General features: G+C 59.2%; 4 protein-coding genes across 4 annotated transcripts; all 4 read left to right on the top strand.

Moving 5' to 3' along the window:
- Positions 1-1,086: 1,086 nt before the first annotated feature.
- LMJF_29_0867 (putative guanine deaminase) lies at positions 1,087-2,451 on the top strand (the record flags this gene model as incomplete). Its single annotated transcript, XM_003722115.1, has 1 exon — positions 1,087-2,451. One exon carries the CDS (start codon positions 1,087-1,089, stop codon positions 2,449-2,451), a length of 1,365 nt encoding a protein of 454 aa, XP_003722163.1.
- A 1,000-nt stretch (positions 2,452-3,451) lies between these two features.
- Positions 3,452-3,796, top strand: LMJF_29_0865 (conserved hypothetical protein; the record flags this gene model as incomplete). The annotated part of the gene is made up of 1 exon (XM_003722114.1): positions 3,452-3,796. One exon carries the CDS (start codon positions 3,452-3,454, stop codon positions 3,794-3,796), a length of 345 nt encoding a protein of 114 aa, XP_003722162.1.
- A 999-nt stretch (positions 3,797-4,795) lies between these two features.
- On the top strand, positions 4,796-6,358 carry LMJF_29_0860 (hypothetical protein; the record flags this gene model as incomplete). Its single annotated transcript, XM_003722113.1, has 1 exon — positions 4,796-6,358. One exon carries the CDS (start codon positions 4,796-4,798, stop codon positions 6,356-6,358), a length of 1,563 nt encoding a protein of 520 aa, XP_003722161.1.
- Positions 6,359-11,407: 5,049 nt separating this feature from the next.
- On the top strand, positions 11,408-12,307 carry LMJF_29_0850 (putative high mobility group protein homolog tdp-1; the record flags this gene model as incomplete). The annotated part of the gene is made up of 1 exon (XM_003722112.1): positions 11,408-12,307. The coding sequence occupies one exon, from the start codon at positions 11,408-11,410 to the stop codon at positions 12,305-12,307; it is 900 nt and encodes a 299-aa protein (XP_003722160.1).
- Between the last annotated feature and the right edge of the window lie 1,745 nt (positions 12,308-14,052).

The raw sequence follows: 14,052 nt of genomic DNA, 5'->3' as shown, positions 1-14,052 counted from the left end.
CCGAACAACCTCTGGTGGTGACAGGGCCAAGCACCTGTGACGTAGGGGTGGAGAGGGCGATGTGTCGCTGCTGATGTCGGCGGCCAGGTCGTGGATGGCGTTGCGCCGGAGCGGCCTGCAGCAGTGAGCGCACTTGCGCCATCCGTCTGGTGGGCATGGTGTCGCCGCGACTCGAGCGTATCCCCCCTCCCCGGCCCTCACACTGCCTGCTGGTGGGGGGCGCCTGGGCTACCCCGAGGGGCGCACCAGGTGGGGACCGGCGCCATGTGAGCCGCTGTGAGGCGGCCTCCGCTTCGCAGGCCAGTAGTGCTTTGAGGCATGGGCCGTGTGCGGGTGACGGAGTCGGCGCATTGCTGTAGAGCGTGTGTGTACGACTGCTTTGCACCGCGCGATGGGGGCCTGTGACGTGCCGGGTCGAGTGTTGTCGAGCTCACGTTGTGTGGCGGAGAATGGACGCGTTGAAGGAAACTGTTTGCTACAACCGTATGTTTCCTAGGTTCTCATTTGCTCTCAACGCCTAAAGTATTTTCGGTCAGCTGCCAAAGGTTCTATGGAGTTTCCTTCTTTTGAAGTTTCGAGAACATGTACCGACGTTCACGCCAAAGGCGACTCCGAGTGGAAGCAGGGGAGACATCGTAAGCAAGAGATGAATGCTCTGTTTTCGTCCATCCTTTTTGGGACACTGCATGCAATACATGGATCGAGGGGCGAGAGCTGACTTCTGGGCTTTTCTCACCAACGGAGCTCTCATCGAGTTGAACAACCCCACAACCGGTTTCGCGGCAAGCCGGAATGTCCCCCTCTTTGTGGTCTCTGCCGCGGTGCCCGCAGACGTCAATGTTTACAGCTATGAACCCCATTGTTCCTCTCCCTGTGGTCAGCGGCTGTTCCTCGCCTCTCTCTGCTAGCGTTGTGCGCATTGTCTTCTGGACGTATGTCTGAAGAGTTATTGTGAGTGAGCTTCACGGTTTTTGCGTTTCTCGAAGAGCGCCGCTCACGTTTCAAACGAGCATCTTTCACCCAACTACCCACACGCAAAGATATCTACACATATATTCATCACTCACATCTTCTGCGCAGGTGAGGATGCCTGTTCAGGCGTTTTGGGGAACCGTCTTTGAGACGCCGGACAGGCATACACTGAACATTATCCGGAACGCTTTAGTTGTGGTGCACAACGGCACCATTGAACAGGTGATCGATCCGGCAACCGATGCTGCAACCTATGCAAGCGTGCTCGAGGCGGCTTCGGCCGCCGGCCACCTCACTCGCCTCCAGAAGGGCCAGTACCTGATCCCTGGACTCATTGATCTGCACGTCCACGCGCCGCAGTGGCCGCAGCTTGGCATGGCACTTGATAAGAGGTTGGATACGTGGCTGCAGCAGTACTCGTTCCCGTTGGAGGCGCGTTACAAAGATCTGGTGTTTGCGGAGAAGTCGTACAGCTCACTCGTGTCCGCGCTGCTGGCGAATGGAACGACGACGGTGGCGTACTTTGCGTCGATTCACCTAGAGGCCAGCCTGCTCCTTGCACGTATCTGCTTGGAGAAGGGACAGCGGGCAGTGGTGGGTCGCGTTGCAATGGACCTTGCTGATCAGTGCCCCGAGTACTACCGAGACGCCTCGCCGGAGGAGTCAGTGGCGCAGTCTGAGGACTTTGTGCAGCAGGTGCGCGGGCTGAAGGGCAACACTGAAGGCCTCGTGCTCCCATCCCTGATCCCTCGTTTCATTCCGAGTTGCAGCGATGCGGCGCTACGTGGACTGGGTGAGCTTGCGAAGAACTATGGCTGCCATGTGCAGACACACTGCTCTGAGAGTGATTGGGAGCACAACCATGTGATTGAGCGGTACGGCAAGCATGACGCCCTTGCGCTCGACGACTTTGGACTTTTGACTCGACGGACTGTCCTGGCGCACTGCAACTACCTTTCCACGGAGGACATGCAGCTGGTAAAGGCGCGCGGGGCAGCTGTGGGTCATTGCCCGCTGTCTAACTTCTACTTTTCCGGTGCCGTCTTCCCATTGAAAAAGGCTTTGGACATGGGCGTGCATGTGGGCATGGGGACAGACATCTCTGGAGGTCCGAGCGCCTCGCTGTTTGACGCGTGCCGCTACGCACTCGCGGCGGGCCGCGCGCTGGAGAGCGGCACTGATCCGTGTCTGAGTGCCACAGAGCGCAGCCAGCACAGCGGCGCCCGCGTGAGCAGTGTGGAAGCGTTCTTCGTGGCCACCGCGAATGGTGGCATCTCCCTCGACCTCAAGGTGGGTCGCATCGCTCCCGGCTATATGTTCGACGCATTGGTGATCGACACCACGCTTCCGAACAGCAGCCTGATCATCTTCGAGGGCATCGACACCCTGGAGGACGTCTTCCAGAAGATCGTCTACAACGCGGCGCCACACAACATACTGCAAACGTACGTGAATGGACGTCTGGTCTCGCAGCACTAAAATAGATGCGGGTTACACCAAACGGCGTGACTCACCCCTACAGGCAATGAGCGTTGCCCTGGAAGAAGTCGGTACAGTGAGTAAACTGATAAACAAAACAAGGCAATATGGGGCCCCGCGGGGCCGATAGGCTTCCTATTCGCAGCGTCTTTTTTGCGACAATAGACCAGCGCTGTCTCGCATTCGGGTAGGGTGCGGGGGGGGGCGGACATGAAAGGACGGAGAGAAGCAAAGCGGCAATGCGTGGCCCTATTCAACTCCGTACCTGTTCTGACCCCCTCTCCTCATTAGCTTTCCTTCTGGGTCTTATCCAAACCTTCTTTGTTTCTTTTGGAACTGCATATTGAGCTTGTCGATTAGTGCGGTTAGACGGAGCAGAAAACTGGGTAGGGCTGCAGGGAAAGGTCCGACTTCTTCCTCGCGGGGGTGTGCGTATCTGACGGCCCCCCTCTCGGCGTACCTTTCATCCGCACCCCACATTTGGTGACTAGTTGAAGTAGCCAGGCTGGCAATCAGGCTCTGCTTCTTCTCCCCGTCTCTTATTTTGCTTGGTGTTCAAGGAGCTGTAACTTATTGGGAGTGAACATGAACAAAAAAACGGAAAGGCGAATGAACGCTGTACCCACTCACTGGACTAGGAGTACCAGAATGCGTTTGTGCAGAGGGGCGAAGGGTGCTTTGTTTTGATGTCTCCCTCATATCGTGCTCCATTTGTGTATGTGTATGGTGTGCCTGAACCTTGCAGCCGCGCCGGTGTTCGGTGCGTGCAACTCGCCGTTCACGCAGCAGGCTCGGTGACTGCGCCTGAAGCAGAGTTTTTTCTCGAATGTTTCTGAAAGCAGAATCATTACCGCTTCTTGCACATCACTCTGTGACCTTTGTATTGCTCCCACCTCTCTCGTCCTTCGTACGCCCTGTGCTTCATCGCTCACTTGAGGCACACGCGCACGCAAACACAGGTCATACAAAGTTCACTGGTGCCCCTCACTCATATGTAGTGATGGACGATCCAAAGCAAACGCTCTACATCAGAGGATTGCCGGACAAGTCGTCCGCCAATGAAGTCCGACGTGCCCTTTATCTGTACTGCACCCAGTTTGGCCCAGTGAAGGCGGTTCTGTACAGCAAGTCGAAAGAGTTCTACGGACAGGCATTTGTAGTGTTCACAGACGTTGGCACGGCCACAACAGCTCGCCGCTCGCTGCACGATCGCATGTTCTACGGCCGCCGAATCCAGGCCTTTTACGCGCACAAGCAGGCATTTTGCGTTGCACCCGGCGAGCGTCGCCGCCGCGATCTGGCGCGCGAGAAGAAGCGTTTGCGTGCGTTGCAGAAGAAAGAGTAAGGTGGCACCTTGGCGAGCGCATGCATCTCCTTGAGCGCAAGGGGAACGGTACCACGCTGCGCGGCCACAAAGCCTCTGCGCCATTCTTCGTGTTTGATTGGCGGGGCAGATACTGCTCGAGCTGATGGTGTGACTCTCGTGTGCCGGCATGGCGATAATGGTGCAGAATGTGGCCCGCTGCCACTGCTGAATTGTCAACCTCTGTCGTTGCCGTTGAGGCGATGAAAAAAGCATAATCTGGCCAGCGGCTGAAGGCGCGTCTGTGAATCGACAGCTCTGGCAATCATGCCACTTGCACAGGCAGCACTGCGAACGAAGTACGTTTCCCGGTTCGTGCGATTTTGCTTTCCCGCCCTTTGAGCTGCAGCGCGGTCCACTTGACCAGCAGACTCTCCTTCTTTCATGTCTCCCTCTCTCTCACTCCCTGCAGATATGAGCGCACCTGCACACCCTTTCCTTTCGCTTCCCATCTTTATCTCGACTGGTTCACGTGTAACGCCTTCTTCTCTATTGTCTTCGACTTGTGCTTGTTCGGAAAGGTCGTTCTGCGCTAGTTGCGCGCATCTCTCAGGGCTCTCTCCCCCTTTCTTTGATGGGGAGTGCGGCGCGTTTGTTGTGGTTTGTTGTGCACCTCGCGGAATGGGCTCTCTCGGCTCAACTTCGCATCTGCAGCATGGCCGAGACCATGGCCTCTCCGTAGCCGATCCAGTGGAGCGTTTTGCGCAAGCACTCGAACAGTTTGTGTGGCAGGCAGCCACGTCTTCACCCCATGACAATCAAGGAATGGATGCGCATCTCAGTAGCCGTCTGCCTTGCAGCCTACCGTCTCGCCGCTGCAACAGAACGTCCGTGAGCTGCATGCACATGGCGCACTCGCTGCAGAGTGCTTTGAGAGCGGCAGCACCGTGCACCTGCGGCCCGCGTGGCGACAGCGTGACAGAAGCCGGGCTGTATCTTCTCCGCCTCACTTGTGTGCTAGAGCAGCGAGTTTTGGAAGTCATGCAGCAAGACATGGAGAACTCCATGGAAAACAACGCAGCGCTGCCATTACGTGAGGTCCAAGCGGCGGCGGCGAGTAGCAGCCCAGGGGTGGGAAATCAATACTCTGACACAAGCACCATCCGCTGCCGAGGACGGTGTTACACAGTTCCGGAGACGTCCCTCTCTCTGCAGTCCTCCACGCAGTCCGTCGACTTTCTACAGACGAAGCCGACGACAAGCCCCTCGCCTACGGAAGGGGAGACCGTGTGCGATCTTGTGCGCTACCACGCTGAGCTGACGCTGGAGCTGCAGCAGAGCATGCTTCGGTGTATATATCAACTCGACTCTAGCCTTGTGACCGTTTCCCAGGAGGATGGCGGGGCCTGCGGTGCTTTGACTCATCCACGCGCTGCGCAGCTACAATGGATGTTTCTTGACGCCGTCGTGCAATCTGTCACGCACCTCCAACAGCGGTGGCGCGAGGGTACGGTCTCTACCGGATCTGTTGAGGCGGTTGGCGAGGCGTCTGTGGTGCTGGATCGGCTCGCGCAGGCTGCACAGGAGCTCCGACACCCCTCACACTCCCGACAGCTGCAGGTGTTTGAGCTTTCTGAAAGGGGGTCAGCACGCCGGAGTCCGCCACCGTTCACCTCGTGGCGGTCTGACGCATCTGCGATGCGTGCTTTTAGTGGCGCAAGCCCACTGCTGTGCAACACCTCTCCTCGAGTGGCGACAAGCGCGCCAAATCCAATCAACGAGTGCCTGGGTGTTGCCGCGGCCGACTACTCTGCGAAGATTATCGCTCAGCAGCTTTGGTGCGCTCAGCAGCTGCTGTCTCAGCGTTTTCCAGGGTACGCTGCCACGTGGGAGGTTCTCGAGGGGGCTCGTTTTCTTGTAGAGTCGGCCCGCAGCCCCACGCCAACAGTGCCCCGCAGCTGCAGTTCGCAGCAGGTCTCTACACAGGTAGCGGCGCCATCGCCAGTAACTGTCGTCGATCTCAATTGCAAGCAGTCCAGCTCGCATGGCGGGTGTACACCACCACCGTGCGTTGTTGAAACGCAGCGAAAGTGTGAGCGACCATGTGACCTACAGCGAGAGCTGACACTCCCTTCCAGAGGTCTGACGTTCATTGAGGAGCAGGCAGCGGACGTGGTCGATGATGCTTCCACTGCCATGACAGGCGCCACGGCTTCCAAGAATGACCTCCCCACTGAATCGCCTGGTGCCCCGCCAACACCTCCGGCGCCACATTTATTACTACCAGTCGCCCGGTGCGCTCTATGGGACAACTTCTTAGCATCGAACAGCCTCTCACCAACTGCGCTGCTGCTTGCGATCCAGGATCTGGCAGCCCGCACAATCTCATTGCAGCCAGAAGACATTGTTCAGCATGCACAATCAGGGCATCCCACCAGCCATAGAGCCTTCCTCTGTGAGGTTTCAGCGAACAGGTCAGCAGTAAAGCCATCAAAGAAGGATCTCCCTCGTGATTACCGCAGTGAGTCGGAGCCGTGCCGTAAGATGGGCGGTGCACTTGGCCCCGCATTAGTCCACGGCGACGCCCGCAGCAACCGACACTGAACAGCGCAACTGTTGATACTTTTGGTGCTCAATCACGAAAAGGGCATATCCCAAAGCACGCCGCCTTGCACCAGTGGCGGCTTCTAAAGGTAATGTTGAAACGTTTTGTGTTGGTCCTGCCAGGCAGTGCAGACATTGTTGACTGACCACTGTCTGATAGATTGTCCTCATCCAATTCGTCTCCCTCACGCATAATCAGACACCTCTCGCTTCTCTTCCCGTCCTTTATTTATTTTTTTTTTCCTCTTGCTCCACCCACCATGTCTTGCGTATACTCACCCCTCCCCTTATCCACGTACAAGTGCTCTGTGCACCGTGTGTGTGAGATGGCAGGAACTGCGCTGAACAGCAAGTAAGGATGACGGGCTCAGAAGGGAAAGGGCGCATTGGTTTTGGTTGATAGTTTCTCCCGTTTTGTGTTGTATTAGATGCTGCTCCTGTTTTCTCCGCTTCACCTTCCACGCTCTCCGCTCTCGCTTCGGCTACAGTAGACCGCTCAACATTCTTGCGTGAGAGCGCAAGAGGGAAGGGGCTAATGCACCGGATCTCTCGTCACAACATGACTTCTTTCTATTCCTCTCGCATGGGTGTGCGTTTCTTTTGTTTTACCTTGTGCTCCCAACTCTCTGATGATGTCAGCAACCTCAGTGCGTGGCATCCAGGGTCCAGTACCCACTCTGTGGGGTGGTCAAGCAGCCTGCAGCCGTGCCCTCCGGCACGGCTGGCGAACTCGCGGCGTCGGCCTACACGTTTGGGTCGGCGCTGTGCCGCGGAGACTTATAGCCATGATCAAGTTTGTACCGGCTCAACGTGAGTCGTGTCGACGATTGAACAATACTCATCCCTCTGTTTCTTTGTTTTTCGGCCGCTTTTGCTGTGTTGCCTCGATGCCGAGCGTGACCCTGGACCTAGCCTGCACTTTACGCAGTGGGGTTGCAGTGTCCTGAACGACGCCAGACGGCGTTGGCCGGCCCGGCTCCTTTATGAATCCTCGATGCCAGGCTGCATTTCGCAAGAGATTCAGTCCACCACCACAGGCCGGTAGGGCATTCGCTCTCCCAGGTTTTTGGCATTCGGGTGTAGCAAGAGGAAACAAGCTCGACTGTCGCGTTTCCGTGCTCGCACACCAGAACATGCGCACAGGTGTGGGCCCTCCCCCCTGTTCCCAAGGATGAAGCTGAAGCAGAGGTGCTCTGGCTTTGCTGCGGTGATCCTGCTAGATGCATACACCCTCACGTCCCGCGTTACACCTACGAGTGACCTCGTCGCACGGGAAGCTCTCTCGATGAGGTGTCAGGTGACATCGCTCGCAGTCTTCACGCTATCGGAGTGGAGGCCAGCTCGCGCCGCCCGGCGCGGGATACGAAACGATGACTCGACCGGGCCCGGACCTCTCCTGCACGACCGGCGCAATGTCAAATGCGTGGCATGCGCGGGCGGTAACGACACCTCGGCATGGCACAGCGCAGATGAGGCCACGGTTACGCCACCCTGGCGCTCGACTGCCTCATCTGTAAATGGGACGCCGTCACCACGGCGCGGACCAGTTCGCTATCCGACATGAAGAGGGGTATGGCCCGGCGCTGAATTGTACTCCTTCCGGGAAGCGAACTGGGAATTTTACTGCAACCCTATTGCGAAATTGATCCGCGAAGAGCGTGCGTACCACAGCAGCACAGAAACGAAGACGCGCGGGCTTCACATCGCCGCGCTGGCCCCAACTGCCACGGTAGCCCGAAAGCGCACCAGGGAGCGAATGCGAATCGCCAATGCATTCACACCCACCACACAGACACACCACACACACGTAGAGCCGCAAAGTGTCCCGCAAGGGCCGCGCGAAATTCGTGACTACTGCCAACACCAATCAGGAAGGTGGTCCCCTCTGGTGAAGCTGTTCAAAGGCAGCTCTAGACGCCAAAGCTGACGCGATTGAAGGCAGCTCTTGGGAAAGCACCCTGCGCGTCGCCGAAGTATCGCCCTCCCTCGGACATGCTCAGCAAAAAGCAGGCCTTGAAGGATGGACGCCGTCTTGCAATGCCCTCACCCCCAGCGATCCTTGAATATGGGCGCGCATCCATGGCCCCCGCGCACTACACACCGGCGGCGAGAGAGGGCGTCCGCCATCTGAGCGCGCACGGGCAGAGCAGCGTATTGCGTACGGTGTTTCAGCAGAAGTCGAGCCAACATCAGGAAGCCTCTCCCCGCGCCCCTGCTGCGTGGAAGGGGGGGGCGCCTTTCGTCCCCCTGAAGTTTCGCACGCCCGATGGTGGACCCGCGCCCCGCCGCCCCGTGGTGCTGGCCAGCGATCTGCGCAAGCCGCCCCGGAAGAATGGTCTCGCGACGACTGCGCGAGCATGTACGAGACAGGCTCCGAGCACAGCCGTCTGGTTTCCGCCCTCGCCGCTCCACTGTGGACCCCTTAGACTCGCTCCCCCGCGGGGCGGCCCAGCAGCAGCCACACTCTGAGGCGGGTGCGGCGCCTGCGGGCCACACCCGCGCGTTCGGCTCGGCAGGTCAGGGCGTTGCCGTCACGGCGCTGGGGAAGCTCAATGTAGGCGTGCGCCGTCCCCGCTGGATCCTGAATTTCCCAGACGGCCGTCGTGCCTGTGCTCGCCTCCGCCAGAGGAAATCCGAGACGGCCAGGCTGCGATGCGGGGCCCCAGGCCGACCAGCCCGACGACCCCCTTCACCACCGCCGTGGGCCCGCGGAACCCGGGGCCCAACACGACACCCGGCCCGCGCCGCGCCTTCGTTTGCCGGTGACGCCACACACCCCGCACCCTCATCAGACAAGGGGTCATGCGGGCCACACCGCGGGCCACCCTCTGGAAGGCGCGGTGCTGGACGGCGCGCCCCCCACCCCCCAAACGGGGCGCACACCCTTTGGCGCCCGACACCAACACCAGCCGCAACCCCCGCCGCACGCCCGCACTTGCAAGGGGATCGGCACCCCTGCCTTCTGGGAGTGGGCTTCCAGCCAATGCGCGGCGTTGGCCGACACGTTTCAAAAGCCGTCGAAGTAGCTACTGTTCGGCTTGCGAAGCTGGGGGCGGTGTGCTCGCACGAATGGGGCCCCCGGGCGCGGGAGGTGTATACACCGGGCCGCGGCGTTGCCACAGCGGTTCGGCAGCCGTCGTGCGGGCGTGCAAGCGCCGGCCCTTTTGGAGCTTCGCACGCACACAGCATCTTTCGTCGGCAGCGGTCGCGCTGAACGGGCTCCCCCCGTCGGGCATCTGCCGCTGCTGGCCCCCCGTGCTCCTTTCAGGGCGACGCGCCGTGACTTTTTCGTGCTCGGGCAGATGCTTGCGCGCGGCCCTCCCACCTCAGCACACCCACGCCTGGGAAAGGCAGGCGGATCTAGGGGAGAGGGCAAAAGGCCCTTGCCGCCGCAGACGCGTAGCGGGGTCCCGGCTGTGGCGGCGCGTGCAGAGACAGGCCATCCAGACACGCCCTAGCCTCCGGTGGTGTCGACGGACATGGAAGGTGCTGAGGGCCACCCCCCGACAACGACGTCGCCCGGAAACATGCCCTGAAAACGCCGGGGTGCGGGCGCTGTCGTGCGCGGCTGGCGTGGGGCATTGCGCCCCAGCCAAGTGTGCGGGGGTGGGGGGCGGAGGAGGGCTGGGCGGAAAAGGCGCGAACGTCTTTGCGCCCGTCAACCCCAAAGGGCGTGTGTGCGAAGCGGGCGGCGTCCTCTACGTCCGGCCGGGTGGGCCGATGCAGCGCAGACGCCGGAGGCATGACGAGGACACCCCGGGCCGCGCCGCCGGGTGCTCCGGCCTCGGGTGCGGGGGGTCCTCCGCGCCACGTTGTGGGATGCCGCGGCTTGGGGTGGCGGGCGGGCGGGGGGTGCGGGTCCTCGGGGGTCTCTGGCCTGGGGCTGGCTGGCTCCTTCCCCCCCTCCTCCCCCCGGGCGTGCCCGGCACATGCGCCTGGGCCGCCCCCTGCCGACCGCACGGCGGACGTGGTTGCTTTCGCTCTCGAACAGTACCCTGGATGCGACCCGCTTGGATCAGGGCATGCGGCGCGGCCAGGTTCGTGCGGCGCCGATCGCGCAGCGGGTGTCCCGGCAAGGGGCGGGGCAGGACAGGAAGAGCCGGGTGGACGCGTGGCCCGCGCCGAGGACAGACGTCGTGTCCTAGACGACCGGGCTTTAGCCGCGGCACAGGAGAGGCAGAAGGACGGCGGTTGTGTATGCGCATGCCTCTTGTCGTAGGCGCGGTCTCGAATGGGCATTTGGAAAAAAGAGATGCTCTGTCGATGTCCGCATGAGTCGTTTTTTTCGTTGTACTTAGTGGCTTGCTGTTGTTTTTCTTCTCGGCTTTCTCGTCGAAAGCAGCCCCTGTTTGCGAGTGGCGAGAACGCAGAATGAGATGTTCGCTATCACGGTGCGCCCGCGGCTGCTTTCGTCCTCCCTGCTCCCCTTTCTATTACCTTGCTGCGGTGTTGTGCAGCGTAAGAGCGGCTCGTCAGTGACTTTTCTGCCGTCTTGGTGTCTGCCAGTCACTGATGCATGCTTCTGCCTGGCTTTGCTGGCTTCCTCTCTGGTTCTCATACTCGCCCCACACAACTTCCACTGTTCTTTGCGTCTTTGCCACTTCGCGTCATTTGGCCCGATGCCGTGCTGCTGCTTGTATCTATCAACACGTGCGCGTGTACACGCCAACACACAAGTATGCGCGCACTCATTCGTCTCCTCCCTCCTTTTCCCCGACGTACACACACACGAAGTAGCACCCACCATTGACACCACCGCAGCTGAAAGGGGCTAAACCACGACTTTCTGTGTTCCACGCCTTTATCTCTCGTGACAGTCTCGTGTACCATTTTTCGGCGCTGCTTCTGTTCCTCATTGTCGTGTTTTCCTAACGTTTATTTTTCGGGACATTTAGAGTCGTTTTACGTACACGCGCACACCCACCCAGGAATACGAGAGACGAACTGTTGCTTGTGCTCTTCGCTTCTCGACTGGGCGGCGCGACTCCGTCTCCCTCTCCCCCGTGTTTTCCACCAAAACAGCTGTGCTAAGCGTTGCCTGAAGGCAAGATGTCCGCTTTGCCCAACGGTTCCATCCCAGCCGACTTAGAGAAGTCGATGCTGGAGATCATGCACGATGTCGGTCTCAGCACGCTGAGCAAGAACACTTTGCGCCGGCGTCTCGAGGCCAAGTACAAGATGGACTTTACGCCTCTCACTGCAGAGGTGGACCGGTTAGTGGGCAAGCTGATGACCACCCCTGAGATTCAGCGGGAGCTGGCCAAGATTCAGAAGGAGAAGGAGGACGCCAGCGCCCGCCGCTTGAAGCGTGAGCGCAGCCCCAGCAGAGCCAAGAAATCCAAGAAAGACAAGGAAAGTGCGCGCGGGAAGAAGGAGAAAAAACCGGACGATTACCCGAAAGGTGCCCTCTCTCCGTACATCATCTTCGTGAACGAGAATCGTGAGAAGTTAAAGGCGAAGCACCCTGATATGAAGAACACCGATCTCCTCTCAGAGATGGGCAACTTGTGGAAAAAAGTTTCCGAGGAGGAGAAGAGCCGCTATCAGAAGCTCGCAGATGAGGACAAGCTGCGTTACGATCGCGAGATGGCGGCTTACATCGCTCGTGGCGGTGCTGTCTTCAAGCGCGGCGGCAAGAAGGCCAAGAAGGAGAAGGACCCGAAAGCACCGAAACGTGCTCTGACCGCGTACTTCTTCTTTGCCAGCGACTACCGCGCCAAGCACGCCAACATCCCCGCGAAGCAGCAGATGAGCGAGGCCGGCGCGGCGTGGGGTAAGATGTCCGCAGAGGAGAAGAAGCCGTACGAGGAGCTGGCTGCCAAAGACAAGAAGCGGTACGAGGCGGAATGCTCAGGTCGCGGCTCAAAGCCGTCTCAGCCGAAGGCTGCCGACTCTGCGTCGTCGTCTTCGGCAGACTCGAGCAGCAGCGACTCGGATGAGAGCGACTAGACGGGCATGGTGCACAACAGCGGGGATGTCGATGTCCGCATTTCTCCTCCTTCCTTCCTTCCTCCAAGCTTCTCCGCGGCTTTTCATTTTTGTCTACAGTAGCCCCAAGTGGGGCAGCCTTTCTTTCAGACATTATCGCAGATGCTAACACCAACCCATAGACAGCACATCCCGAGTGAGGTGGTGGGCGTGGAGGATTACGTGGTTGAGAGGTACAGAGAGAACGTGGTGGGTAGGTGCGCAGTAGATAAAGTAACCGGAGCGTCCCTCTTTTTCATTGTGATGCGACTCTGCGTGCACCCAGCCACACACGCACCCCCTCTGCGTCGTGTTGAGGCTCAACCGCGTTCTCCTTTTTCTTTGGTGTGAAGGAAAATGTGCGGTGAGGAGCGTGAGTGCTGCGGCGCGGTGACCCCGGAGTGCAGCTGTCGTGGCACAGAACTCTTTCATCTCCGACCCACGCTTTGCCCTCTTTTTCTCCCTCCTGTTTGCCTTTTGTCTGTTTTCTTCGTCGCTGTGTGCCGTCGAGGACCACGCAGCCCACTCTGTGAACGTGTCGTTTGTTATTGGTATGCTCTTGGTGTTTGCTAGAATGCAGATGCGCCCCGTCAGCCACGGCATAGACTCCTCCCCCCACTCGCTCACCTTTCGAGACTGCCTTGTTGTTTCCCTACCTCTTCCTTCACTTCCCTACCATTCCTCCCCTCTCCGCCCTGGTGGTGTTTGCCTGTACAGACACCTGTGACTCAAGCTGCACGGTGACAGACGGCTGGGTCTCAAAGCAGGTGGCGTAGATGAAATTGACCGTCTCGAGGCCTCCTCGCCCCATTTTTTCGTTTTCTTTTCGTCTCGCGATGGACTTGGGGAAAGAGGGTTGTTGCTTGGTCACCCCTGTCGCACCAGTCATGTCCAGGCGTGTTCGTTTCGCTTGCTTCTTTACCGTTTCAACGTCGCTTGGTGTGCTGCGGCGTGCGCAACAAGCGTTAGCGATGGCGGCGTGGAGGGCAGACCCCCCCCCCTCTCCCCCCAAAAAAAATCGAAGCGAAGAGTCACGAGTATCGTGAAGAATATATGTGACTCAGAGACGATTGCGTAACTTCTTCGCACTCGTCAGATGGAGGTACGGCAGGGCGACTCTAGCAAGGGCAGCGAGAGGAACATCGTTTTAATTTCGTTCGTTGTGTTCCTGTTCTCTTCATTTGCGTTAGCGAGGGGAGGGGGGCGGGGCTCCGCGGTCGACACGTGAGAAGCAGCATGCCTGTGCGACGAAGAGAACAGAAGGGGGAGGAGGGGGGGGGCAGGTGAACGAAAAAAGGATGGGGAGGACGCCGATAGGGAAAGACGAAAAACATTTAACACAGTATAGGGCACGAATCTCGGCGCGCCGCACTTCCTCGGCTACAATAATAAAAAAGAAAAACGATGGTGGCAGGTGAGGTATTGACAGGTGGGACCTTTTACACATCACAAGTCGAATTGGTGAAGGTGGGGAAGGTAAGACGGCTCACCGTGCTCACCTTCTTTAGAAAGGAAATGGTATTGCCACACGAAAAGGTCAAAAGTTACTGCTGTGGGGAGTGGGACTGGGACTGTGCGCGCTGCAGGTGCGTGCGGGCAGCCTCTCCTCCCTTTTCTGCGCACCGCATGACGTCTCGGCTTGCCTCTGCGCACCTGTGCTCGCCAACAAGGCGCGAACAGGGAAGACGGGGATGGCGAGCGCTCCGCTTCGTTACACTTACACGGGG

This window comes from Leishmania major, chromosome 29 (assembly GCF_000002725.2).
Source record: "Leishmania major strain Friedlin complete genome, chromosome 29".
In the NCBI taxonomy this organism is placed as follows: Eukaryota; Euglenozoa; class Kinetoplastea; order Trypanosomatida; family Trypanosomatidae; genus Leishmania; species Leishmania major.
The sequence above is the reverse complement of the archived record's forward strand: the minus strand, read 5'-3'. Positions and strand labels throughout refer to the sequence as shown.